This window comes from Macaca thibetana, chromosome 6, assembly GCF_024542745.1.
Source record: "Macaca thibetana thibetana isolate TM-01 chromosome 6, ASM2454274v1, whole genome shotgun sequence".
Lineage (NCBI taxonomy): Eukaryota > Metazoa > Chordata > Mammalia > Primates > Cercopithecidae > Macaca > Macaca thibetana.
Window position 1 is genome coordinate 68717972 of NC_065583.1, and position 27523 is coordinate 68745494.

General features: G+C 41.3%; 1 protein-coding gene and 1 long non-coding RNA gene across 6 annotated transcripts in view; one reads left to right on the forward strand and one right to left on the reverse strand.

Annotated features, from left to right (window-relative positions):
• The window catches only part of SRP19 (signal recognition particle 19), an 823764-nt gene that overhangs the window by 26567 nt on the left and 769674 nt on the right, over positions 1-27523 (reverse strand). Inside the window, exons 1-5 of one of the 3 annotated variants that reach the window (XM_050793076.1) lie at positions 13171-13387; positions 11994-12069; positions 10053-10124; positions 9843-9954; positions 6657-7165 (exon numbers count right to left, since the gene is read on the reverse strand). In XM_050793076.1, coding sequence (XP_050649033.1) covers positions 7032-7165; positions 9843-9954; positions 10053-10124; positions 11994-12069; positions 13171-13211 — 435 coding nt within the window. In that variant the 5' untranslated portion in view covers positions 13212-13387 and the 3' untranslated portion in view covers positions 6657-7031. Of the gene's footprint in view, positions 1-6656; positions 7166-9842; positions 9955-10052; positions 10125-11993; positions 12070-13170; positions 13388-27523 lie in introns of those variants that run through there. The other 2 variants (XM_050793075.1, XM_050793074.1) reach the window with 2 other exon arrangements.
• Positions 13380-26593, forward strand: LOC126956269 (uncharacterized). Of its 3 annotated transcripts, none has more exons than XR_007726264.1 (4): positions 13380-13479; positions 16956-17111; positions 18973-19976; positions 26209-26593. It is a non-coding gene; the product is annotated as an uncharacterized LOC126956269 (long non-coding RNA). The 3 variants fall into 3 exon arrangements; XR_007726262.1 differs by having other exon boundaries at positions 13454-14275; XR_007726263.1 differs by having other exon boundaries at positions 13454-13548.

The window sequence follows — 27523 nt, forward strand, 5'->3', positions numbered from 1 at the left end:
CCCGAGCAGCTGGGACTACAGGTGCCCGCCGCCACGCCCAGCTAATTTTTTGCATTTTTTAGTAGAGACGGGGTTTCACCGTGTTAGCCAGGATGGTCTTGATCTCCTGACTTCGTGATCCGCCCGCCTGGGCCTCCCAAAGTGCTGGGATTACAGGCGTGAGCCACCGCGCCTGGCCTTGATGTAGTAAACTTTTTACATGTGCCTCCAAATTATGCTGTACTTGTTTTCAGAAGAGATCAAGAAAAGGAGTACTTGAGAATTTTGATAAAAATACCCACTTCTGGCCTGTTGGACCTGCAATCCCAGCACTTTGGGAGGCCAAGGTGGGTGGACTGCTTGAGTGCATGAGTTCAAGACTAGCCTGGGCCACATGGTGAGACCCTATCTCTACAAAAAATATGAAAAAATTAGCGGGGGGTGGTGGAGCATGCCCGTAGTCCCAGCTACTCAGGAGGCTGAGGTGGGAGGACTTGAGCCCAGAGGTCAAGGCTGCAGTGAGCCAAGATGGTGCCAGTGCACTCCAGCCTGGGCGACAGGGCCAGACCCTGTCTCAAAAAACGAAAAAACAAAACCTACTTCTGAAGGTGTGCGTCGGTCCACAGGGTCTCCAACATCTGCTTTTTGATGTCTGCATGTCTAGAATTATGGTGTTTAGAATAACACATGTACAATTCAGATCTTTACCCATCAAATATTACAGTTCTATATAGCATGGCTGGAAAGTAAACATATTTGAGAATGACATTAAGTTTTCCTGGCTCACTGCTAGAACACTAACTCTCAAAATCTTACAACATACACACTTAGGAGTTTCCTTGGTTAGATCGATGCTTCCCAAAAACTTTGGTGTGGGCCAGGCGCGGTGGCTCACGCCTGTAATCCCAGCACTTTGGGAGGCCAAGGTGGGGGGCTCAACTGAAGTCAGGAGTTCGAGACCAGCCTGGCCAACATGGTGAAACCCTGTCTCTACTAAATACAAAAAATTAGCTGGATGTGGTGGTGCATTCCTGTAATCCCAGCTACTTGGGAGGCTGAGGCAGGAGAATGGCTTGAACCTTGGAGACAGAGGTTGCAGTAAGCCAAGATCACACCATTTGCACTCTAGCCTGGGAAGCAAGAATGAAACTCCATTTCAAAAAAAAAAAAAAATTGGTGTGCATCAGAACTGATGGAGGATGGGGATGGAGACGAGTGTTGTTAAAGTAGATTACTGTCCTCTAAGATTCTCATTCAGGAAGTCGGGGGTGGGGCTGAAAGTTTTGCATTTTTAAACAGCCCAGGCAATGTGGGTCCAGGAACTGCACTTTGAGATAAAACCACTGGGTTAGGTAAATGCTATCTTTGTATCTTAATACACAGAGGTTTCCAGACCTGGCTGAACACTGGAATCATTTGAGGACCTTTTCAAAAATGATCTCTGCCTCCTCTAACAAAGTGCTGATTTAATTAGTCTACCATGGTAACCAGGTGCCAGTATGCTTTAACAACTCTGTAGGTGATCCTAGTATGGAGCCAGGGTTGAGAACCACTGGTAGAGACTAGTAATGAGGACAAGACTCTTCCTTTGTTGGCCAGGCTGGTCTCAAACTCCTGGGCTCAAGAGATCTACCTGCCTTGGCCTCCCAAAGTGCTGGGATTACAAGCATGAGCCACCATATCCAGCCACTCTGAACTTTTGTGGTTTTTCTGTTTTTTGAGACAGGGACTCACTCTGTCACCCAGGCTGGAGTGCAGTGGCATGATCACAACTCTCTGCAGCCTCAATCTCCTGGGCTCAAGCGATTCTCCCGCCTCAGCTTCCAGAGTAGCTAGAACTACAGGTATGTGCCACCAGGCCCATCTAATTTTTTTTTTTTTTTGTAGAGAGGGAGCCTTCCTATGTTGCCCAGGCTGGTCTTGAGTCCTGGGCTCAAGTGGTCTTCTTGCCTCAGTCTCCCAAAGTGCTGAGATTACAGGTGTGAGCCACAGCACCCGGGGCAGATCTCAACTTATAATCAGCCTTTTGGTCCTTCTATCTTAAACACCAGCAACCAAAACAAAGCTACTAACATGATAGGGATCAAAATAAAAATAGAAGGAAAAAAAAGGAACTTGGAAACAAGAAGACTATAAATCTCACCTTCTGAGAAATAAATTACATCCATGAACTGAGAACAGAATGCTAGAAAAAGGAAACATGCAAATTACAAGAGCTTAAAGAAGTTAAAAAGAAGGCCGGGCGCGGTGGCCCACACCTGTAATCTTAGCACTTTGGGAGGCCAAAGCAGGCGGATCACCTGAGGTTGGGAGCTCGAGACCTGCCTAACCAACATGGAGAAACCCTGTCTCTACTAAAAATACAAAAATTAGCCAGGCATGGTGGTGCATACCTGTTATCCCAGCTACTCAGGAGGCTGAGGCAGGAGAATCGCTTGAACCCAGGAGGCAGAGGTTGTGGTGAACTGAGACTGGGCCACTGCACTCCAACCTGGGTGATAGTGTGAAACTCCACCTCAAAAAAAAAAAAAAAAAAAGAAAGAAAGAAAGAATCATTTGTGGATCTCATTGAACACATCTGAATTCTAGGCTGGGGCCAGAGATACTGCATTTTTCACAATCTTTCACCAGAGGCCAGTGCTGCTGGTCCTTAAACCACACTTTTAGTAGCAAGTGTACTACATGACTGAGCTGTGAACAGAATGTATAATAATGGAAACTCTGAATAGTGGTTAAATTATGAAATATATTGGTAGACTGGGAAGACAGGAAGACAGGAACTATGCAAGCATATGGTAGAGAAAGAAAACTAAATCCTCTTCTTCTACAGATGGAAGTTAATGCCTAAAACAGAAACACACTATTAAAACTAGCTGGCTTTTAAAATTATATATAATTTTGATAACAGATTCCTTAAGAAGTGAGTACAGGATGTGAACACAGTTCATAAATACAAAAAGCACTTCAACATCTACATTATGATTCCCTTTTTCAGCTAGGTGTGGTGGCATGCACCTCTAGTCCCAGCCACTTGAGAGGCTTGCTTCAGCCCAGGAGTATGAGAACAGCCTCGGTGAAATCGTGCAGTGGCACAATTTCAGCTCACTGCAACCTCCATTTCCCAGGGTTCAAGTGATTCTCCTGCCTCAGCCACCCGAGTAGCTGGGATTACAGGTGCCTGCCACTGCACCCGGCTAATTTATGTAGTTTTTAGTAAAAATGGGGTTTCACCATGTTGGCCAGGCTGGTCTTGAACTACTGACCTCGTGATACACCACGCCTGGCGAATTTATATTCATTTTTTAAGCTACCCAGTCTGTGGTGTTCTGTTACAGCAACATAAAACACTAAGATTTCAGAATTATTGCTGTAACAATATATTGCCGTTTCTTCACATTACTGCAATTGGTGCAATCAGTGAACTTTTTTTTTTTTTTGCCAGTTGTTAAGTGAAAACTGTAATCTTTTTAAAACAGACAAAAAAATTTTTTTTGAATCAGGTCTCTTTGTCTCACCCAGGCTAAAGTGCAGTGGCACAATCACGGCTCAGTGCAGCCTCAACCTCCCAGCCTCAAGTGATCCTCCCACCTCAGCCTCCTGAGTATAAAAGTTTGTAATTAAAAAAAATTTTTTTAGAGGCCAGGTGTGGTGTGGCTCATGCCTATAATCTCAGCACTTTGGGAGGCCAAGGCGAACAGATCATGTGCAGTCAGGAGTTCGACACCAGCCTGACAAACATGGTGAAACCCTGTCTCTACTAAAAATACAAAATTAGCCAGGCGTGGTGGTGATGCTTGAAATTGGGTGGCAAAGATTGCAGTGAGCTGAGATCACGCCACTGCACACCAGCCTGGGCAATGTGTATTTGGCTCATGATTAGGAGCTGGGAAATCCAAGAGCATGGCACAGTATATGGCAAGGGTCTTTGATGCTGCATGATCCCATGGTGGAAGGTGAGAGGACAAAGAGGGTGTGCTCCGGAGAGCAAAAGAAAAATTTGGCTGAACTCCATTTTATAACAAACCCACTCCTGAGATAGTAACATTAATCCATTCCTGAGGGCAGAGCCCCCATGGCCCAATCACCTCCCAAAGGTTCCACCTCTCTATAACATCACAATGGCAATTAAATTTCAACATGCATTTTGGAGGGGACATTCAAAATATAGCACTGACAATCCTTATTGCCCCCAAACTAAACCACTTCCAGATTTCAACCATCTTTCTGTGACAAATCTTTTAAGTTGGCTACCACAGTATACTTTTTTTTTTTTGAGACAGGGTCCAGCTCTGCTGAGGTGAGTGGAATAGCATGATCACGGCTCACTGCAGCCTCACCTCCAGAGCTCAAACAATCCTCCCACCTCAGCCTCCCAAGTAGCTAAGACTATAGGCAAGTACCAACATGCCCAGCTAATTCTTTTATTTTTTGTAAAGACAGAGTCTCACTATGGTGCCCAGGTTGGTCTCAAATTCCTGGACTCCAGTGATCCTCCTGCCTCAGCCTCCCAAGGTGCGGGATTACAGGTGTGAACCACTGTACCTGGCCCAGTATGCGTTCTCAACTACTTTCTTCCTTAGCTGCCTTGGCTGTCAGGACTGAAAAAGCTATGTAGTCACCCCTCATCTGTGGTTTCACTTCTGTTGTTTCAGTTACCTTGGTCCCAAAACAGGTGAGTATAGCACAGTATTTTGAGAGAGACTGACAATTTCCACATACCTTTTATTACAGTATATTGTTATAATTGTTCTAATTTTATTGTTAATCTGTTACTGTGTCCAATTTATAAACTTTATCATAGGTATGTATTAACCCATTCTCACGCTGCTATGAAGAAATATCCAAAACTGGGCAATTTTTAAAGGAAACAGGTTTAATTGACTCATAGTTCCGCATTGCTGGGGAGGCCTCAGGAAACTTACAAACATGGCAGAAGGCAAAGGAGAAGCAGACACCTTCACAAGGCGGCAAGATGGAGTGACTGCAAGCAGGGGAAATGCCAGGCACTTATAAAACCAACAGATCTTATAAGACTCACTATCTCAAGAACAGCACAGGGGAAATTGCCCCCATGATCCAAGTATCTCCACCTAGTCCCACCCTTAACACATAGGGATTTGGGGATTATAATTCAAGATGAGATTTTGGGTGGGGCCGCAGATAACCATATCAGGTATATATGAATAGGCAAAAACATAGTATATATATGGTTCAGTACTATCTGCTGTTTCAGGGATCCACTCAGAGTCTTGGAATGCATCCCCCAAGGATAAGGAGGACTGCTGTGTTCACTTTCTCAGCCTCCTTTGCAGCTAGAGATGAACGTGTCACAGTTCTCAACAGCTAAACTAAGTGAAAGCCTGCTGGGAGGAATTCTGAGAAATCTCATGCCTATGGTCTCAGCTACTTGGGAGGCTGAGGTGGGAGAACTACTTGCCAGAAGTGGCTGGCACAGCTACCTTTACTTCCTGCCTTGCACTCACGTAAATACTAGCCCTTTTACAAGCAGGAACAACAATCATAAAGGTGTTAGAAATATGTCATGAACAGTAGAGCGGAAAAATACAAAAAAGGCATCACTGAGAGCTAAACCAACAACCACAGCAACCTCACTTGGATTTAACATATGAGACAAAAATCTCCTGCTTAAGTCCCTCATTGTTACACAGCAAACACATTCCCTTGTTGTGTTACACAGCCAAACACACCCACTTTCTCAAAGAAGGCTGCTCTGAATTATGTTTTACACATACTCCCCTCTCCCCAGGATTTATTTGTAAGTCAAATATGTAAACTCTTATACTATTATGTTCACTATAAAACAGAAATTGTTAAGAATTAAAAAAAAAAAAGTCAACAGGCCAGCTGGCTCATGCCTGTAATCCCAGCACTTTGGGAGGCCGAGGCAGGCAGATCAACTAGGTCAGTTCAAGACCAGCCTGACCAACACAGAGAAACCCCTTCTCTACTAAAAATACAAAAGTAGCTGGGCGTGGTGGCACATGCCTGTAATCCCAGCTACTAGGGAGGCTGAGGCAGAAGAATCACTTGAACCTGAACCTGGGATGCGGAGGTTGTCGTGAGCTGAGATTGCGCCACTGCACTCCAGCCTGGGCAACAAGAGTGAAACTCTATCTCAAAAAAAAAAACCAAAAAAAAAAAAAACAACAAAAAAAACAACACACACTTAAAGAAAATGGAATTTACTGAAAATAAGAGGTAGCTTGCAGAATTCAAGGAAGAGCCAAACCAGGCCTCAGAAAGAACAGCAATCAGGATAACTCAAAATCACTACTTTCAGAAACTGCTCTGAAATAAATTCAGAAGCACCAATCCAATTTAGTTTCTTGAAGGAAAGTGTACCTCAAGGTGCTGAAGTACAGTTAATTTTAGAACTCCCATGAAAATCATGTTCTTAAACCTACAAAATAAGCAAATTTAAAGCTTAAAATCCAGGACTTTCCATGTCAAAACAAGAATTGAACGATTCGATTACAGTAACAGATTAAAATATGATCTACAGACTGGCTTTTTACAGACTCCCCTGTTCCCCACCCACAAGAGGACCTACCACTTTCTTCTAGTTTTAGACTCACACTATGGAAACTTTCACTACATATTTTATTCTTAATACCTCTCCTCTCCTAGCATTCATTCATAAGCAAAAGCTGCAAAAGTCAGTTTCAAATTTTATTTCATAAACTTAAAAGGTGGACAAAATGTTTATTTTAAATCGAATTGAAATTTATCTGAAACAAGTAACTCATTTCAAGTAACTTATTGTACAGTCCTTTGTCCATTTAAAAATATTCTTTCTTCCAAAAAAACTGCATTGAAAGACAAAAAAATTCTTTTTTACGGCATAAAAGCGAGATGCAAACTTCTGATGTAAATGTTTCACTGTCAACTCCGATGATAAAGATGAGAGGCACAAGCGTTCACAGTTCAGTTAAATGATGCAAACAAAAAGCTTCTGTTTCCCTCTGATACAAATCAGAAGTCTCCATTCATGTCTCTTACAGTAGTACCACATACTTGATGCTGATACTAGGTTACTTCTTTTTCTTTCCTTTCCCTTTTTTACTTCCCTCTCCTTGTTGAAGACTTTGGTCAGCACCTCCTGCTTTTTGTGTCCTTGTTTTTAGTTTAGGTATCATTTCTGCTGCATACAACATTACTGACTTACCTAGGAACCAGAAGTTAGGCTTAGTGTATAATCTGAGAAATAAGACATAAAAAGTCATCAACTTGAATATCACAAAGTGTAAGAAACTATCACATCAAGAAAATGGAAAATATGTTTTTTAAAAAAATGAAAAATCAAATGACTGAAGACACTGACTAGCTCAAGCTGGGGGAAATGTACTGAGAGTGAGAATAATGCTGAAAATATTTAAATGAATCAAATCAAAAGGCAAACATAAGTATGAAAAAAAAATTTTGGTCTTGGTCCTAGCAATTAGCTTGAAGATCTAAGGAGTATCCAAATACACCTCAGGTAGGAAACAGAGTCAGAATATCATTGTCTCTTAAGACACTGAAACACAGGGTTTTCTCAGACTTACAACAAAAAAACAGTATCATCAAGTCACAAGAGATCCGACGGGTAAGATCAGATGATCTACACTTACATGCATTCCTGCTCTGCATACCGACAACCAGCTGCCTTCACCCAAAACAGACTAAGCTCCTCAGCTCTGCTTTCTTTTTACTATTTTACTTGGGTCTTACTGGAAATAGGAAGTGACATGTTCTCACCACAATTTCTACCCCTATTTTATCTACTAGTTAATTACAAGATTTTGTTTGTTTTTGTTTTTTTGAGATATAATATAGGAAAATGTTAAGGAGGAGAAAAAACGTATTAGAATATACTATCACTCCTTAGCCACAACCTGAAGCATCTAGCCAATACCTACCAATCCTGATGAGTTTTAGTATATAAAAAAAATCTATTTTAGGCTGAGCCCAGTGTATCATGTCTGTCATCTCGGCTCTTTGGGAGGCTGAGGCAGGAGGATCACTTGTGTCCACGAGTTTGAGACTGGCTTAGGAAACATAGCAAAACCCCATCTCTAGAAAAAATAAAAAATCATGCGTCTGTATTCTCAGCTACCTGGGAGGCTGAGGTGCGAGGGTTGCTTGAGCCCAAGAGGTCAAGACTGCAGTGTGTTAGCTGAGTGTGGTGGCTCACGCCAACACTTTGGGAGGCCGAGGTGGGCAGATCACCTGAGGTCAGGAGTTCGAGACCAGCTTGACCAAGATAGAGAAACTCCATCTCTACTAAAAATAAAAAATTAGCTGGGTATGGTGGCTCATGCCTATAATCCCAGCTACTCGGGAGGCTGAGGCCGAAGAATCACTTGAACCTGGGAGGCAGAGGTTGCGGTGAGCCAACATCACACCATTGCACTGTAGCCTGGGCAACAAGAGTGAAACTCTGTTTCAAAAAAAAAAAGAAAAAGACTGCAGTGTGCCATAATCGTGCCACTGCACTCAACCTGGATGACAGAGTGAGCCCTTGTCTTTAAAAATAAAAGTTCAAACATGCTGGCTGGGCATGGTGGCTAATGCCTGTAATCTCAGCATTTTGGGATCTCCTCAAGATGGGAAGATTGCTTGAGGCCAGGAGTTTGAAATTAGACTGGGCAACATAGTGAGACTCTTGTCTCTCTATTTTAAAAAAATCAGGCCGGGTGCAGTGGCTCATGCCTGTAATCCCAGCACTCCGGGAGGCCAAGGTGGGCAGATCACGAGGTCAAGATATCGAGATCATCCTGGCCAACATGGTGAAACCCCATCTCTACCCAAAATACAAAAGTTAGCTGGGTGTGGTGGCACATGCCTGTAGTCCCAGCTACTCAGGAGGCTGAGGCAGGAGAATCACTTGAACCAGGGAGTCGGGGGTTGCAGTAAGCGAAGATCATACCACTGCACTCCAGCCAGAGCGAGACTCTGTCTCAAAAACAAACAAAAAAAAAAACAAAAAAATCAAACAAGTTGTCAGTTTGTCTGACAGTTTCACTGTTTTTAAGTAAATTTAATGGGAGAGTTCAACTAAACTGAGGGGATTATTAAAATGAAAGAAAAAATTAATAGCTCTGTTTTAAAAAATTAAAATTCTCAGAGATGAAAATTCAGAAAAATAAACAACATGTAAACAAAAACTTATCTTCCTAATACTCAGAACTAACATTCTGTTATATTGATGTCAGTTTGGTTACTGTTTTTCATGAAATAAAACACTAGAGATGACGCAACAGTCTTCTATGACCATCAATCCCTGGGTTTCTACTCTCTATCCTGCTCACCATTAGGTGACTACTGTCTTAAGAGTGAGTGTTTCCTTATAGAGCATTTCAAAAAAATACCAATAAGCAACATTACATATGCATCTATCAATAAATAGTAATATTTTGTATTTAAATTTACCTAAGTGGTACCATATTATGCATATCTCTTGCTTTTTTCAGTCAATATTGCTTTTTAGATTTATTAATGATAGAATAATTAGATATTAACAGACCTCAAGGACCTCTAGGATCTGAAATGGCAATTAACGTTCAACAACTTAATAATTTTATATTCTTAACCTGGGAGCAATGACAGACTTCCAGAGGTTTCTAAAATGTTCACACAACAATTTTTTGGAAAAATGTTTAGTGGGTCTCATTACATTTTCAAAGAGGTCGTTCACCTCAAAGAAATTAGAACTACTGCTTCTCTCCATGAGCAGTAGTCCTGTCTTTAAATTAATCTTCAGAATGCAAACTGTGACTTTCTCCTTTCAGTTTTAGAACCTTTTCTGTGTTGCATAGGAGAAACCTATCCCTGAGCCCCACTGATTCATTTAAAAAGCTTACGTGATGGGAACTGCACAAGGCAGAGGCTGCCATCTTCCTGTTTGAGCTGGACCCGGACTCTGCCTCTGTATTGGACATCACGATTCCATTCTCTAGAGTACATTTTATTTTTCTAACATAAACGAAACAAAAGAAAAACAGGGCTTAAGAAAGTTATTACATCAATTAGATGAGTATGAGTATGGAAAATAGTGAAGAACCACGTCATACCTCAAGAAATACGTTAAGTCCAACTGCTGAACATACATCTTGAATCTCTGTAGCTGTAGGATTTTCAACAGCCTGAACAGTTAAAAACATAAACACTAAATATATTTAAGTGGACACTGCCATAATGTTGGGTAAATAATTTCAAATACTATAATCAAACAAGTACCAAAACCCTAGGTTTCCTTTTTCATTAAGTACAGATGCTTCCACTGTAATTTTAAAAATTCCTAGGAATAACACTAATGCATACGTGTGTGCCCATCTCCCCTCCAACAGAACATAAACTTCTGAGGGCACGGGCTTTGTTTTGTTAACCAGTGTATTCCCCAGCACCTAGCATGGTACTCTGAACATAGTAGGCGCTCAATGATTACTGACTGCTTAAACAATTACACATACAAACACTTTAGAAAACTGCTAGTATCTACTAAAGCTGAATATATGCATTGTTTATGGCCCTGCAATTCCATTCCCAGATGCGTTCTACAAAATATGTTCACTAAAAGACAACTATTTATAATAGCCTCAAACTATTAATAGAAATAATCCAATTTTCCATCCAGAGTAGAAAGGGCCAGGTGTGGTGGCTCACAACTGTAATCCCAGCACTTTGGGAGGCCAAGGTAGCCAGATCACTTCAGTTCAGGAGTTTGAGACCAGCCTGGGCAACATGGAGAAATCCCATTGCTGCAAAAAAATACAAAAATAGCCGGACGTGGTGGCATGTGCCTGTAGTCCCAGCTACTCGGAAGGCTGAGGTTGGAGGATGGCTTGAGTCCGGGAAGTGGAGCCTGCAGTGCGCTGAGACTATACCGCCGCACTTCAGCCTGGGTGACAGAGCCAGACCCTGTCTCTTAAAAAAACAAAAAAGAAGGCAGAAAAGACTCTGGTGTATTCACACAATGCAATACTATAGAGGAGACAGGGCAGTAGTTTTGAGTAGGGAAATTCTGTCCTCAGGCTCCCTACCCCTACACACACGCAAAAGACATCTAGCAACGCTTGGAGACATTTTTGATAGTCACAATTAGGGAATGGGGTTTGGAGAAGGATAGTGGGTAGAGGCCAGGGATACTGCTGAACATCTTAAAATGCACATAACAACCCCCAACAACAATTATCTAACTCAAACTGGCAATGGTGCTGCTATTGACAAACTCTGTTACAGAGCAGTGAAAATTCAACTACATTCTAATATGTAGATAAATCTCGTAAGCTTAAAGTTCAGTGAAAAAAAAGATACAGAAGTACATACTGTGAAATTCCGTTTACAGAAAAGTGAAAAATAAGCAAAAGTAACCTATGGTGTCAAAGTCATAACAGTGGTCATCCTGGTATTTTTGAGCATATGCGGAGGCGACAGTGACTGGGAGGGAACATAACGCAATCTTCCTGGATGCTTATAATGTTTTCTTTTTTGAGTGCTTGTTACCACCCAGATGTACTCATCACGTGAGAATTCACTGCATCAAACCTAGGTGCCTTAAATCTGTCATATTACAAAATACAAATTACATTTTAATAAAACTCAACAGGGCTGAACTTTTTGCAAGTCTTCACATACTTAAAAAAATCTCAACTACATTCTGAATATTATTAATATATCGTACAATGTCATAATTGTGATTTCCTGTATCAAGGGGAACAAAGTCATAACTTCGTTTTAAAAAAACATGTAAAATCTACAGACTCTGCCCCCACTTCTTTACAAACACAGGCTCATTAAGAGCCATTAAAAAAAAAATCCCTTCAGCTATGAATTAATGCCTTTCTGGTTTCACCAACACTAAGGAACGCACCCCAATTCTTGGCTGTCGTTCTCCCCAAGCCCGAAATAAATGCAGTGAAGAGAACCCCCTGTGGCTCTAACAAGATGACGTGGCCCGACCAGGATGACACCCCCCATTCCCTCGAGGACCAAGGAGCCAGCCATCTGCTTACCTTACTTATGGGGATTCGCCTTCCCTCTGCGATGGTCTTCTTATTATTTAAATAAGCAGGATAGATACAAATAAACCTGCCATAGACAATAGCATAAGTGGTATCACTAGAGCAGTAAGACGCAGGAGAAGAGGGTCGGGTGGCAGGAAACCGAAGGCCAATTCATGCTGAGTAGATACCAGATGGCTACTCCCTTTTCAAACCCTTCTTTTTCTGCGTGGCTGCTGAAAAATCAACCTTGGAAAGGTCCCCTCCAGCAACCAATCAGACTGGCTGCAGGCCTACTCCTCATTCTGAGTGATCCCCCTCCCTCAACCAATCAGACTGGCACTGGTCAATAGGAAACCTCTACAGAGTATTTAAATCCCAGAAAATTCCGTAACCAACAGCTCTTGGGCGGCTTGCTGGAGCCTGCTTCCACCCTGTGGAGTGTACTTTTGTTTAAAATAAATCTGCTTTCGCTGCCTTGCTTTGTGTGTTTTGTTCAATTTCTTATTCAAAACGTCAAGAACCTGGACAACTACACTCAACGGATAACAAGTATTTTCAAAAATACATTCTTTCGGTCCGTGGTAGGCAAGGTCATCATCATTGCTGGTACACCTATGCTATTATTTGCTTAATGTTTTTTCTTTAAATTACCTCCCTTTTACTTAACTTAATTAAAGATAAACTTTATCCACTACCTTGGAAGGAAAAAAACCACACGAATAGAAACAAAACAACCTGGGTAAATGTTACATTAGACACAGCAGCCTGTTAAAAGTTCCTGAGAATGGGTCCGCCCTCTTATATAAAAAGTGTCCGAGGTATTAAAAACTTCAAAATTTCACAAATGAGCCTTTCCGAACGCAACAATAATTAAAAAGAACACATTTCTCACACTGAGATTATGTTACTTAATATTATGTCCACGTAGCACCCAAAATCCTTGTCTCGCGTACAGGTAAACACTAGGCTACCTACGGTAGGAATTTCAGGAGCCCTGCGAAGAGCCTGGTGGCTGCTGCAGGATTCTCACAAAAATCAGCCGCCAAGGAGACCCGCGGAGCCCGTCCAGGGCGAGCTGGATCAGCTAGGCCATTCCAGAGGCCGCGGAGCGGAGAAGGGCGGTGTAACACTCGCGGCACCACAGCAAGCCCCTTCCTTTCTGAGGACCCACCTACCCAGAACCCACCTGTCCTGGTCCGCCGGGGACCGCGCTGCAGCGCAAGCCATCTTCACAAGAGTCTAAACAACAGCCCAGGAGCCGTACTTGAAAACCCGGGAGGAACTCAGCTCGGCGTTTCCGAGACAGCCCGCTTTTCCGCCGGAAGTCCTGCCCACCAAATGGTTCCGCGTCCGCGATTTCTCACCGCCTGTTTGTTCCGGCACCTGTCGCTCGGCGCCAAGATCTCTAGTCTCTGACGTGGCGCGAAGACTTCCCTCTCGCGAGAGGATCATGAAAGCTTCTCATTGCTTTCCCAAATCTCGCTGGGGAGACCAGGTAGGGCGCATGCACGGCCGCTGAAATGGGTTTAACTTCGACCTTCCCTCCTTTCCAGTTTTTCAGCAAGTATGGGTGATACTAGCTACCCTCTGTTAAGGGGCGAAGACTGTGCAACGAGGGGAATCTGTTTGGTTCAGGATGTTAGAGCAGGCAAGGAAATATTCCTTATGTTTAATTTTTATCCGTTCGTGGGCCCTAGAGCTTGCTTTCAATTTGGCAAAATGGATTTTTATAGTGGTAGAACTAGCAAAGTTATAGACGTTGTGTTTCAGTGTGCTGTGTGTTAGAAACTTCAGTGAGCTGTGTGTTAGGCCGGGTGCGGTGGCTCACGCCTGTAATCCCAGCACTTTGGGAGACTGAGGCAGGCGGATCGTAAGGTCAGGAGTTCGAGAGCAGCCTGGCTAACGTGGTGAAAGCCCGTCTCTACTAAAAATGCAAAAACTAGCGGAGTGTGGTGGCACACCTGTAATCCCAGCTACTAGGGAGGCTGAGTCGGGAGAATCACTTGAACCCGGGAGTTGGAGGTTGCAGTGAGCTGAGATCACACCACTGCACTCCAGCCTGGGTAACAGAGCAAGACTCCGTCTCGGGAAAACAAAACAAAACTATTCACCTTTTAAAACTTCTGAAGGATACTGTGTGCCATCACTACAGGCATACTTCATTATTGCACTTCGCTTTGCTGCCACGAGTAGATACAGCCTTTTTACAAATGGAAGGTTTTTGGCAAATCCGCCAGAGGAAGTCTCTTGGTGCCGTTTTTTCCAGCAGCATAAGCTTTGTGTCACATATGGTAATTCTTGCAATATTTCAAACCTTTTCATTATTTCTGTTACGGTGATCGGTAATCAGTGATGTTTGCTGTTACTATTATAATAGTTTTAAGGCCGGGCGCGGTGGCTCACGCCTGTAATCCCAGCACTTTGGGAGGCTAAGGCAGGTGATCATGAGGTCGGGAGATAGACACCTTCTTGGCTAACATGGTGAAACCCCATCTCTACTAATATACAAAAAATAAGCCGGGCATGGTGGCGCAGGCCTGTAGTCCCAGCTACTTGGGAGGCAGGGGAATCGCTTGAACCCTGGAGGTGGAGGTTGCAGTAAGCCAAGATCGCGCCACTGCACTCCAGCCTGGCGACAGTGCAGGACTCTGTCTCAAAAAATAATAAGTTTTGGGGCACCATGAACCATGCCCAGATAAGATGGGGGAACTTAATGGATAAACGTTGTCTTTGTTTTAACTGTTTGACCAACTGGCCATTTCCCATCTCTCTCCCTTTCCTGCAGTCCCTACTCCCTGAGACACAACAATGTTGAAATTAGGCCAATTAATAACCCTACAATGGCCTCTAAGTGTTAAAGTGAAAGGAAGAGTCACATGTCTCACTTTCAGTCAAAAGATGGAAACGATTAAGCTTAGTGAGGAAGGCATGTGTAAGCCAAGATGGGCTGAAAGCTAGGCCTCTTGGCACCTAACAGCCAAGTTGTAAATACAAAGACAAAATTCTTGAAGGAATTAAAAGGAAATTACTTCAATAAACACACAAATGATCAGAAAGCAAAACTTTATTGCTGATATGGAGAAAGTTTTAGGTGTTTGGACAGAAGATCCAACCAGCCACAACATTCCTTTAACCCGAAGCCTAATCCGAGCAAGGCCCTAACTCCCTTCAATTCTATGAAGGCTGAGAAAGGTTAGTAAGCTTCAGAAGTGGGAAGCTAGTAGAGGGTGGTTCAGGAGGTTTAAGAAAGTATCCATCTCCATAACATATAACATGAAAGTGCAAGGTGAAGCAGCAAGTGCTGATAGAGAAGCTGCAGCAAGTTATCCAGAAAATGTAGCTAATATCATTGATGATGATCAATGATTACCTAATATTATTTAGTGGCTACACTAAACAACAGGTTTTTCAATGTAGACAAAACAGCCTTCTATGGGAAAAAGATGCCGTCTAGGACGTAGCACCCAAAATCCTTGTCTCTCTGAGAGAAGAAGTCAATGTCTGGCTTCAAAGCTGCCCCATTTAGTGGCTACACTGAACAGATTTTTCAATGTAGACAAAACAGCCTTCTGTTGGGAAAAGATACCTTCTAGGAAGTAGCACTCAAAATCCTTGTCTCTTTAATAGAAGTCAGTGCCTGGCTTCAGAGCTGCTGAGGACAGGCTGATTGTCTTGTTAGGGAGTAATGCAGTTGGTGACTTTAAGTTGAAGCTAATGGATATTTACTATACCGAAAATCCTACAGCCCCTAAGAATGATGCTAAATCAACTCTGCCTGTGTTCTTTAAATGGAACAACAAAGCCTGGATGACAGTACATCTGTTTACAGCATGCTTTACTGAATTATTTTTGAGACAAGGTCTCGCTCTGTTACCCACGCTGGCATGCAGTGGCCCTATCACATCTCATTGCAGCCTTGACCTTCCACACTCAAGCAGTCCTCCCACACAAGCCTCCTGAGTAGCTGGGACTATGGGCTCACGCCGCCATGCCTGGTTGATTTATTTTTATTTTTAGTGGAAACAAGATCTTGCTATGTTGCCTGGGCTGGTCTTGAACTCACGGGGTCAAGAAATCCTCTTCCCTCAGCTTCCCAAAGTACTGGGATTACAGGCATGAACCACCGCCCCCAACCTTTACTGAATATTTTTAAGGCCACTGTTTAAATCAGTTGCTCAGAAAAAAAAAAAAAAAAAAAAAAAGAGTCCTTTCAAAATATTACTGCTCATTGACAATGCACCTAGACCTCTAGACATCTTAAGGCTCTGATGGAGATCTAGAAGGAGATTAATGTTTTCATGCCTGATAACACATCATCCATTCTGCAGTTTGTAGATCAAATAGTAATTTTTATTTTCATCTCTTATTAAGAAATACATTTTGTAAGACTATAGCTGTCAAATAGTGATTCCTCTGATAGATAAGGGCAAGATAAATTGAAAACCTTCTGAAAATGATTCACTATTCTAGATGGTATTAAGAGCATTTGTGATTCATTGGAGGTTAAAATATCAACATGAACAGGCATTTGGAAGAGGTTGATTTCAACCCTCTGGGATGATTTTGAGGACTTTAAGACATTAGTGGAGGCAGTAACTGCAGATGTGGTGGAAATAGCAAGAAAACTAGAATTAGAAGTAGAAACTGAAGATGGGACTGAATTGCTACAATTATGATAAAACTTGAATGATGAGGAGTTGCCTCTTATGAATGGGCAAGGAAAGTGGTTTCTTGAGATGAAAACAACTGGTGAATATGTTGTGATCATTGTTGAAATGACATCAGAAGGTTTAGAATAGCATAAACATAGTTGATACAGCAGTGGCAGGGTGTGAGAGGACTGACTCCAATTTTTAAAGAAGTTCTACTATGGGTAAAATACTACCAAACAGCATCACATGCTACAGAGAAATCTATCGTGAAAGAAAGAGTCAGTTGATGTGGCAAAATTCACTGTTGTCTCATTTTAAGAAATTGCCACAACCACTCCAACCTTCAGCAACCATCATCCTGATCAGTCAGCAGACATCAACACCGAGGCAAGACCTTCCACCAGCAAAAAGATTATGATTTTCCAAAGGCCCAGATGGTTGTTAGCATTTTCAGCAATAAAGTATTTTAAATAAGGTATGTACATTATTTTTCTAGATATAATGCTATTTCACACTTAACAGACTACAGTATAATGTAAACATAACTTTTATATGCACTGAGAAATCAAAAAATTGTATGACTTGATTTATTATGATATTTGCTTTATTGTGGTGGTCTGGAACCAAACCTGTAACATCTTTGAGGTATGCCTATATATTTTTGCGTAACTTAGATTGATTGCAAAATAGTATTTCAGCATCTCCATTCAACTAAACCCACCTTCGTTCCTATTTTAATAATGGATGTTTATTCCACACCTACAAGACATGCTTCAAAAAGCCAGGCAAAGTGAGATAGATTTTCTCTTTTACAGATAAAAAAGCAGACAAACTGAAAAACCAAACTCAACCAACAAAAATCTTCATGAAAGTTTGAGTCTCAGTGAGGTTAAATAATTAGCCCGTTCATGCTAATAATGGCTGAGCATATAGATGCTCAGCTAGTCTGACTGGAAGCCCCTGACTTTCCTTCATGTTCTCATTTATGTCTCTCAATCTTCCTTGTAGTTTTTTTTTTTTTTTTTTTAAGCACAAAATTAAGCTTGCTCCTGATGTAAGTAAGTAACGTTTACTTATTTCTAAAGCGTATATGATTCCTGCAAAAACAGTGTCATGCAATAACCTAAAATTGAGGAGTATATTTAGAGATAAAATGAATCCAAATTTTAAAATACATAGTTTTCTTGCTTTAGGATACGCATACACATATTAAAAAGTGAAAAAATGAATGAGGTAGTCTGAGGCTTAATACATGCAAGTAGCCTACTTACCATGGAATTGTTTTTGTAGAGCCATCTAAGTAATTGGAGACAAAAAGGTCAATATTATAATTGCTAGTAACATTTCCTTGTTCATATATACTAAGATAATTAATGACAGAGCTAATATTTTTAGTGTCATTCAATGCCAAATCCACACTCCTATTAAACTCCACACTATTGCTGAGATATGTACAAGTAGAGAGGAGGGGTGAGGAAGAGAGAAAGAATGCAATATTGTTACCACACTGACAATGAAATTTTGAGCCAAATATAAAGTTTTTAAATGTTTATGCTTGTGGAAAGGCAGGTTAAATTAAAGGAGGATGAAGATGTACATGGAAAAATTGTGGAGATGATGAAAGGGCTTTATAGAATTATGGCACTTGTTTTCAAATCTTATTTTTATCAAACTGTCTTCCTTTTCTTCATACAAACATGCCACTAAATTCAACTTATCAACCTTGATTGAGGCTGCTGGCTGGAGGTGGGGTTCACAAAGGTACAAAGAGAAGATCGAGGTAAACAAGAGAAATTTTCCAAAGATAGTTGAGTAGGAATTGAGAGAGTATTCTGAGAAGATTGTGGAGTAGAAAGAACCAGGAATCCATCTTCCCACCACGACAATGATTACATTAGCAGAATCTGTGACATGTAATTATTTAGAAACTATGGAGTCTATTGAAGGCTTGCAACTTCCAGGGAAAGAATTTAAAAGTAAATTAGAGTTATTTTTGGTCAGTGTCAGTTCTTAATACAGTAGCAGTTACCCATGCCCATCCCCAGCCCTATGATAGTCAGCTGTATACGCATTCCAGGAGCAGCCTATGGGACCCAGAGTGGGCAAAAAGCACCCTGTCTTCCAAGTACTGGGCATCTGTACACTGGTCATTGATTGCTGCTTCTGATCATAGAAGTGCAGACAAAGAGGCAGAGTGTCACGGATTTTGCACCTCGCCTCATTGGTTTAAGCCCCTTCCCTCCAGCTGAAGTGACTTCCAGGGGATTTAAAGGACTGGTGTCTCTCCTCCTTAACTTTTCTCTCTCTCTCTCTTTTTTTTTTCTTTTGGGAGGCAGGCATTAAACACTAGAACATCCAAAAACAATGGCATATATAAGGAAAATTAGAAAGTAACTACGCATGCCAAGGAAAAGACTAGGATCAGAAAAACCTGAGAAGACCTCAAGTGTACACTTCATGTTGAACCTTGGCACAGAGAGAGCCTACAATTAAACAAACAAAAAACCTAGGGAAGGGGTTTGATTTCCAGAGTTACCACATCTCCTGCTTACCTTGATCTCTATCTTTGTGAACCCCATCTCCAGCCAGCAGCCTCAACCAAGGTTAATATGTTGGATTTAGTGGCACATGTATATGAAGAAAAGGAAGATGGTTTTATAAAAAATAACATTTGAAAACAAGTGCCATTGGATTCAGACGTCCAGTTTTCAACAAAAAATCACAAGGCATACAAAGAAACAGGAAAATTAGGCTCATTCAAAGGGAAAAAATATTGGTAAATCTCAGAGTAGGGGGGAAAGAGAAAAAGTAAATAAAAGATATCAACAGGAACTATTTCTGAAAAATATCTGATGGTGGATCTACTAGACAAAGAGTTTAAAACAACTACCTTAAGGATGCTCAAAGAAGTAAAGGAGAATGTGGAGAAAGTTGACGAAACCATGTATTTACAAAATGGAAATAACAATAAAGAGACAGAAAATCAAAAAGAAGACAAAAAGAAATTCTGAAAGAGAAAAAATACAGTAACTGAAATGAAAAAATCACTAGAAGGATTCAGAGGCAGTTTTGAACAGACAGAAGAATGAGCAAACTTGAAGATAATAGAAATTACTAAGTCTAAGGAACCAAAAGAAAAAAAAAAATAGTAAAAGCAAACAAATTCTACGGGACCTGTTGGAACACCATCAAGTGGACCAATATACACATCGTGGGAGTTTTAAAAGGAGAAGAGAGACAGAAAGGACAGAAAGAATATTTGAAGAAATAATGGCTGAAAAATTCTCGAATTTGATGAAAGACATTAATATAAACATCCAGGAAGCTCAATGAACTCCAGGTAAGATTAACTCAAAAAAACCCACATTAAGACACATTATAATCAAGCTTTCAAAAGCCTAACATGAAGAATCTAGTTCAAGTTGCTCTCAAGTCTAAGGATGAGACTCATATGCATTCAGCCATAGCAGGATCACCCCGGCCTGAGCTTGAGTTGAATCCATCGGGAAATTCAGGGCATGCTTGGGCATATTTGGTTAGCTAATGGGGATGGCTGCCTGTCTCACTTGTCTGTTGCTGTGTAACAAAGCACTCTAAAACTTTGTTTTAAAACAACAACAATAATTTATTTGCTCATGAAAGTGCAGTTTGGGTAGGGTAGATAAACAGGACCAGCTTGTCTCTGTTTTATGTGGCATCTGCTGGAGCTAGAAAGTCCACAATGACTTTATGCTTATGTCTGCCTCAGTTGGGATGGCTGGAACAGCTGAAGTCTGGTTGGACATCTCTATCTCCGTGTGGCGTGGCATCTCCATATGGTTAGGTTGGGCTTTGATAAAGACTCTCTCCTTGACCAAACTTTAAACAGGCTCCTCTGAATCCTCTTCTCAACTAGGTCTTGACCTTGGCCCCAGTCTTCTCTTTGACCTGTCTAGCCCAATGTAGTTTTAGCAAGAATCCTGCTAAGTTTAGTGAGAACTTCCCTACCCTGGAAATCTAATCAGATTCCTCATCCCCCACCTTTGATGTAAAAGCCTTTGGCCTGCTTACAGCAAGAACCCTGTTAAGTCAGTTTAGCAAGGATCTCCCTATCCTTGAGGTCTTCCCTTAGCAATTTTCCATCCACTTACCCCTTTGGCTATAAATCTCTAGCTGCTAATCCCTTTCCCCTATTGCAATACCCCTATTGCCAAAGTCCTGAAAAAAGTCTTCATTACAATTTCAACAAGTTTCCTGCAGATGGCAAAGTAGAAGCTGCTAGACTTTTTTAATGCCTGGTCTTGGAAGTCCCAGAAGATCATTTTCTCCACATCCTATTGGTCAAATTAGTCACAGGACCAAATCAGATTCAAAGGAGGGGCAATAGATTTGTACTGCAAAAAAGCACATGGAATGGGAGATAGTGTGCCATTTTTGGAAATACGTTCTACCATTCTGTCAGAAGTCAGTTCCACAGAACACTGAGAATTTACCCCAGAACAACTAAGAGTTATGTACACCAGCTTGACCCAATGACAAAACTTTCACCGCCTGGGGGAAAACTGTCAGAGCACAACATGGTGTTTGTCACTAAGATTTGTATATGTTCCATATCCAAACCCTGGAGGATTCATGTCTATATTTTGAGTTAGGAGAATAGGCTATCAGTAAAATCTGTTTTAATGAAACTGTTTCATTAAAAATACCTTAAGGCATTTGAACACCAACAGTACTGGTTTGGTAATCTTATGGGAAAATGTTAATACCAAAGTGGAGGACAGGTGTTCTTTCCACGTCTAGGAGAATGCAGTGCAACTTCTGGACATCAAGAACTCCTGATAGTAGAGTCCCCACTTAGGCACTACCCAGTTTCTGATGACAAGGGCCATTTTGGTAGATACAGTTGATTTGGACCCAGTATCCACTACAAACTCTTTTTTTTGAGACAGAGTCTCACTCTGTCATCCAGGCTGGAGGGCAGTGGCATGATCTCAGCTCACTGCAGCCTCTGCCTCCTGGGTTCAAGCGATTCTCCTGCCTCAGCCTCCCAAGTAGCTGGGACTACAGGCATGTGCCACCACACCCAGCTAATTTTTGTATTTTTAGTAGAGACAGGGTTTCACCATGTTGGCCATGATGGTCTTGATCTCCCGACCTCGTGTTCCACCTGCCTTGGCCTCCCAAAGTGCTGGGATTACAGGCGTGAGCCACCACGCCCAGTCCAAATTCCTTATGTTATGGCTTGATTTCTGATGCAGCAAAGTGAGAGAAAAGAAGTGATGGAGGGGAAGTAACAGTAAAAGAGAGAACACGTGAACATTTGCTTGAAGGCTCAAGATTGAAAAGATTCAGGATTAAAAGAGTTATGGGAAAAAAGACAAACAGCTGGACTTATGCTAGTAAAATTTCTTTATTAAAAGGCTTAAAATAAAACCCTATAAACACTCAAGTATGAAATAAAAGTTATCTATATTGGAAGAAACCCAGAATGATACTGGAACTTCTTAGCAGTAGTAAATGCTAAAAGCTAAAAGTTCTGAGGAAAAAGAATTGTGACCAGAATTGTGACCCAGATTATCCTTTGCGCGAGGTCAAAATAAAACAACTTGAAAACAAGTATGGATTTAGAAAGTACCCTAATTTAGCTTTTCTGAAAAGATAATAATCATTTGAGGAAATACTCCAGCTAAGCCAAATTAACATGCAGAATTGAAGAAAATAAAAGTCATGTAATATAGAACAGTGCTGAATACTGAAATCTAATTTATACTTAGATTTAAATAATTATAATTACTATGATGGTGAAGCTAATTACAATTGTAAAGAAAAGACCCTGAAAATTAAAAACGAGTGAATACCTTAACACTGGAATAGAGATTTTGCAAAGAACCTAGCGTTCCAACTGAAATAGTGTACATCTTTCTTGAGTCATTTTAGCCACTGCATCACGGCCATATTACTTCACCTAGGACCTTCACCTCTCCATATTTTGCTTTCTCCTCTTTCCCTTTGTTGTTTCTCATTTCTCCTCCTCAGCCTGTCATTCCTGGACTACCCCACGAATTCCAGATTCTCGCCTCTCTTAAGCAAACTTATTAAATTTTCTCTAACTCTCCTCCCAACTCACTCCAGGCTTGGCTTTACAGATTTCAAACTCATAAAGGTCCTCAGCTAAAGACAAGGATCCTCTGAGAACCTTCCTTTCACAGAATCCACCTTTTTAAAACGAAATTGTGGTTTTATTATTTTTATTTCATTTTATTTTTTTTTTGAGACAAGAGTTTCACTCTTGTTGCCCAGGCTGGAGTGCAACGACGTGATCTCGGCTCACCGCAACCACCACCTCCTGGATTCAAGTGATTCTCCTGCCTCAGCCTCCCGACTAGCTGGGATTACAGGCATGGGCCATCACACCCAGCTAATTTTGTATTTTTAGAAGAGACGGGGTTTCTCCATGTTGGTCAGGCTGGCCTCAAACTCCCGAACTCGGGTGATCTGCCCCTCTCGGCCTCCCAAAGTGCTGGGATTACAGCTGTGAGCCATCGTGCCTGGCTGTTATTTTTAAAATAGAGACAGGGGTCTCACTATGTTGCCCAGGCTGGTCTCGAACTCCTGGGCTCAAATGATCCTCTTGCCTTGGCCTCCCTAAATGCTGGGATTACAGGCAAGAGCCACCATGCCCAGTTCAGAAGTTGTAGTTTTAAATAACTGCTCTTCGGTACCAAATGTATGAAACAAAATTACAGGCCAGGCGCAGTGACTCATGCCTGTAATCCCAGCACTTTGGGAGGCCGAGGTGGGTGGATCACCTAAGGTCAGGGGTTCAAGATGAGCCTGACCAACATGGTGAAACCCCATCTCTACTAAAAATACAAAAAATTAGCTGGGCATGGTGGTGGATGCCTGTAATCCTAGCTACAGGCTAGGCTGAGGCAGGAGAATCACTTGAACCTGGGAGATGGAGGCTGCAGTGAGCTGAGATCCTACCACTGCACTTCAGCCTGGGCAACAGAGTGAGACTGTCCCAAAACAACAACAAAAAATTACAAATGCAAAGATAAATTAACAAAAACCATGGTGACAGTGAGGCTGCCAGTGTTTTACAGATGAATTAGTCTTACAAAAGGAAAAATAATTTATAGTACCAAATGTTGTCATCATGTTTCATGTTTGAGGCCTTTTATCCAGAACTATACTGACATAAATTTGCCTTTACTGTTTTCTTTGCATTTGCCTGTGCAAGGTGGTTGTACTTTTTATTGTATCCATTCTGAATCATTTAGACTGTTTTGTTAGCGGCATATAGTTGGGAGATTTTATTTTATCCAATCTGATAGTGGCTATTTTGTGTGTTTAATACATTTATTTACTCTTATTCCATCATTTTATGCTTCACTGTGGCTAATTTAGCTGTTATCTTTCAGAGTGATTTGGAGGGAAAATTTTACTTAAATATGATTTTCTGTTAGCTTCAAGTTACTTTAGGAACAAAAAGGGGTTAGAAGTTCACAAGTGTTCCCCAAACCGGGAAAAGTAGTTTGCTTTTTTAACATTGACATTACCACTAAATTTAAAAATTGAATTTGTATTTTTTCCAGTATCTATTGACATTGCCTACATGAAATTCAAAACAGTGTGTTTTAACCTCTTCCTTTCCTTTAACCCTTATTTTCCATTTTGGGTTGATAATCTTGAATTTAAGATGATTTAAATTACTAAGCATTTCATTGTTTCTCTTTTGAGTTATTTAAACATTCACGTTGAGATTATCAGGTTAATGACAATTATTTATACATTTATTCAAGTTTAAATATTCCGTTGCTCAAACTGTTTCCTTAATACCTTTCCATTTATCTTAATTACTGGGGCAGCTGGAATACTGTAGTAGAAATATGTCGTGGTTTCTGGCTCCCAAGCACTTTTGCAGTGTCTCTCATAGATTTGAGAAATTCATTTTTGTGAATCCAGTCTCCTCAATGGAGAAACAAAAAAGTGAACTTTCCCAGGTGCTACAGGCATGTAACACATCCTCTGCCAACCACACCCACCCAAGCAAGACTTCAATTCAGAAGCAAGCAGCGTGAAGTGAGTGCCACATGTAATCTTATTTTGTGGCCATGGTGTCAGAGGATTCTAGCAGTTAGAGGTAGCATCAAGGTCTTTACTGTAGCCTCAAAGTATGGTTTGGATATTGTTTCCACTGTGTAGTTTCTAAGACTGCTTTTCTAGTCCATGTCATACAGATCCTGTGAGCTACCTCATATTCTTTAAATAAACATCTTGTCATTTAGAGGTCTTGTTTTTAACTAACAAGAATCCCAAAGGTTGCTAAACGAAATGTTAGTATGGTTGGTTTCAGAATTCTTAGGTAATATTTCTGTTCCCTTCCAAATGCTGCATGTATTGTGTTTCATTGTTTTGTGGTGTTTTGTTCTTTGACATTTAGTACTGCAGAGATACTTGATGCCAATTTTTTTTTTTTTTTGATGGCAACCTATTCTTCTCTTCCCACTGATTTTTTTTTTTTCTCCCTCACTGTGTCACCCAGGCTGCCGTGCAGTGGTGAGATCTTAGCTCACTGCAACCTCTGCCTCCCGGGTGCAAGTGATTCTTCTGCCTCAGCCTTCTGAGTAGGTGGGACTACAGGCGTGCGCCACCACACCCGTCTAATTTTTGTATTTTTAGTAGAGACAGGCTTTCGCCACGCTAGCCAGGATGGTCTCGATCTCTTGATCTCGTGATCCACCTGCCTCGGCCTCCCAAACTGTTGGGATTACAGGTGTGAGCCACCGCGCCCGGCCCCTCTGATGTTTTTATAAAGTCTTATCTTGGAAATTTTAAAACTTACTGTATGTCTAAATATGGTTTTCTGTTAGTTTTGTTACTTCAGGAACAAAGAGGGGTGAGAGATTCACAATTGCTTCCCAAACCGGGAAAAGTAGAATAAGGTCTCAAAAATGTCAGGAACTGAGTGACTCCAGGAGCTGGGGGCTCTTTTTTTGAGACAGGGTCTCATTTTGTCACCAAGGCTGGAGTGCAGTGTCAGCCTCCTGAGTAGCAGGGACTACAGGCGTGGAGCACCATGCCCAGCTAATTTTTAATTTTTTGTAGAGACGAGGTCTCACTATGGTACCCCTAGGTTGGTCTTAAACTCCCCGGCTCAAGCAATCCTAAAGTGCTGGGACTGCAGGAGTGAGCCACTGCACCCAGACCCGGTTTTTTTTGTTTTTCTTAGAGACAGTGTCTTGCTTTGTCACCCAGGCTGGAGTGCTTACAGCTCACTGTGGTCTTCAACTGATGGCCTCAAGCTATCCTTCCGCCTCAGTCTCTGTGTAGCTGGGACTACAGGTATGCACCATCAGGCCCTATTTTTATTTATTTATTTATTTGTTTGTTTGTTTGTTTTTGTAGAGACAGGGTTTTGCTTTGTTGCCCAGGCTGGTCTTGAGCTTGTGATTCTTGTCTCTCACTTTGTCCTCCCAGTATCTGTTCCCTTTACCTCTTTCTCCACTAGGTGGCTTCCTCTTAGTTTAAGCTTCACGATGCCAGTCATGGTAATTTGAGCCTTAACTGTGCATGCTCTTTCGTTCCAGCACTCAAGAACCAGCCAGACAGCAAAAGCCAAAATTGACAAATGGGATCTAATTAAACTAAAGAGCTTCTGCACAGCAAAAGAAACTACCATCAGAGTGAACAGGCAACCTACAGAATGGGAGAAAATTTTTGCAATCTACTCATCTGACAAAGGGCTAATATCCAGAACCTACAAAGAACTCAAACAAATTTACAAGAAAAAAACAACCCTATCAAAAAGTGGGCAAAGGATATGAACAGACATTTCTCAAAAGAAGACATTCATACAGCCAACAGACACATGAAAAAATGCTCATCATCACTGGCCATCAGAGAAATGCAAATCAAAACCACAATGAGATACCATCTCACACCAGTTAGAATGGCGATCATTAAAAAATCAGGGAACAACAGCTGCTGGAGAGGATGTGGAGAAATAGAAACACTTTTACACTGTTGGTGGGATTGTAAACTAGTTCAACCATTATGGAAAACAGTATGGCGATTCCTCAAGGATCTAGAACTAGATGTACCATATGACCCAGCCATCCCATTACTGGGTATATACCCAAAGGATTATAAATCATGCTGCTATAAAGACACATGCACACGTATGTTTATTGCGGCACTATTCACAATAGCAAAGACTTGGAGACTTGGAATCAACCCAAATGTCCATCAGTGACAGACTGGATTAAGAAAATGTGGCATATATACACCATGGAATACTATGCAGCCATAAAAAAGGATGAGTTTGTGTCCTTTGTAGGGACATGGATGCAGCTGGAAACCATCATTCTTAGCAAACTATCACAAGAACAGAAAACCAAACACCGCATGTTCTCACTCATAGGTGGGAACTGAACAATGAGATCACTTGGACTCGGGAAGGGGAACATCACACACCGGGGCCTATCATGGGGAGGGGGGAGGGGGGAGGGATTGCATTGGGAGTTATACCTGATGTAAATGACGAGTTGATGGGTGCTGACGAGTTGATGGGTGCAGCACACCAACATGGCACAAGTATACATATATGTAACAAACCTGCACGTTATGCACATGTACCCTAGAACTTAAAGTATAATAATAAAAAAATAAATAAATAAATAAATAAAAAGAAAAAAATAAAATAAAATTGTTAGGAGGGTAGATGTAATCTTAAATGTTACCACAAAATAAAATTTTTTTAAAAATCCAAAAAAAAAAAAAAAAAAAAAGAACCAGCCAGAAATTTCCTTTGTGACTCTTATTTCAAATTGATTGGTCTAATCGTTTTTTTCTTTCCAAGCAGGGCTATACAAGTCTTTGGTCACTGACCAGCTGATGAGTCTC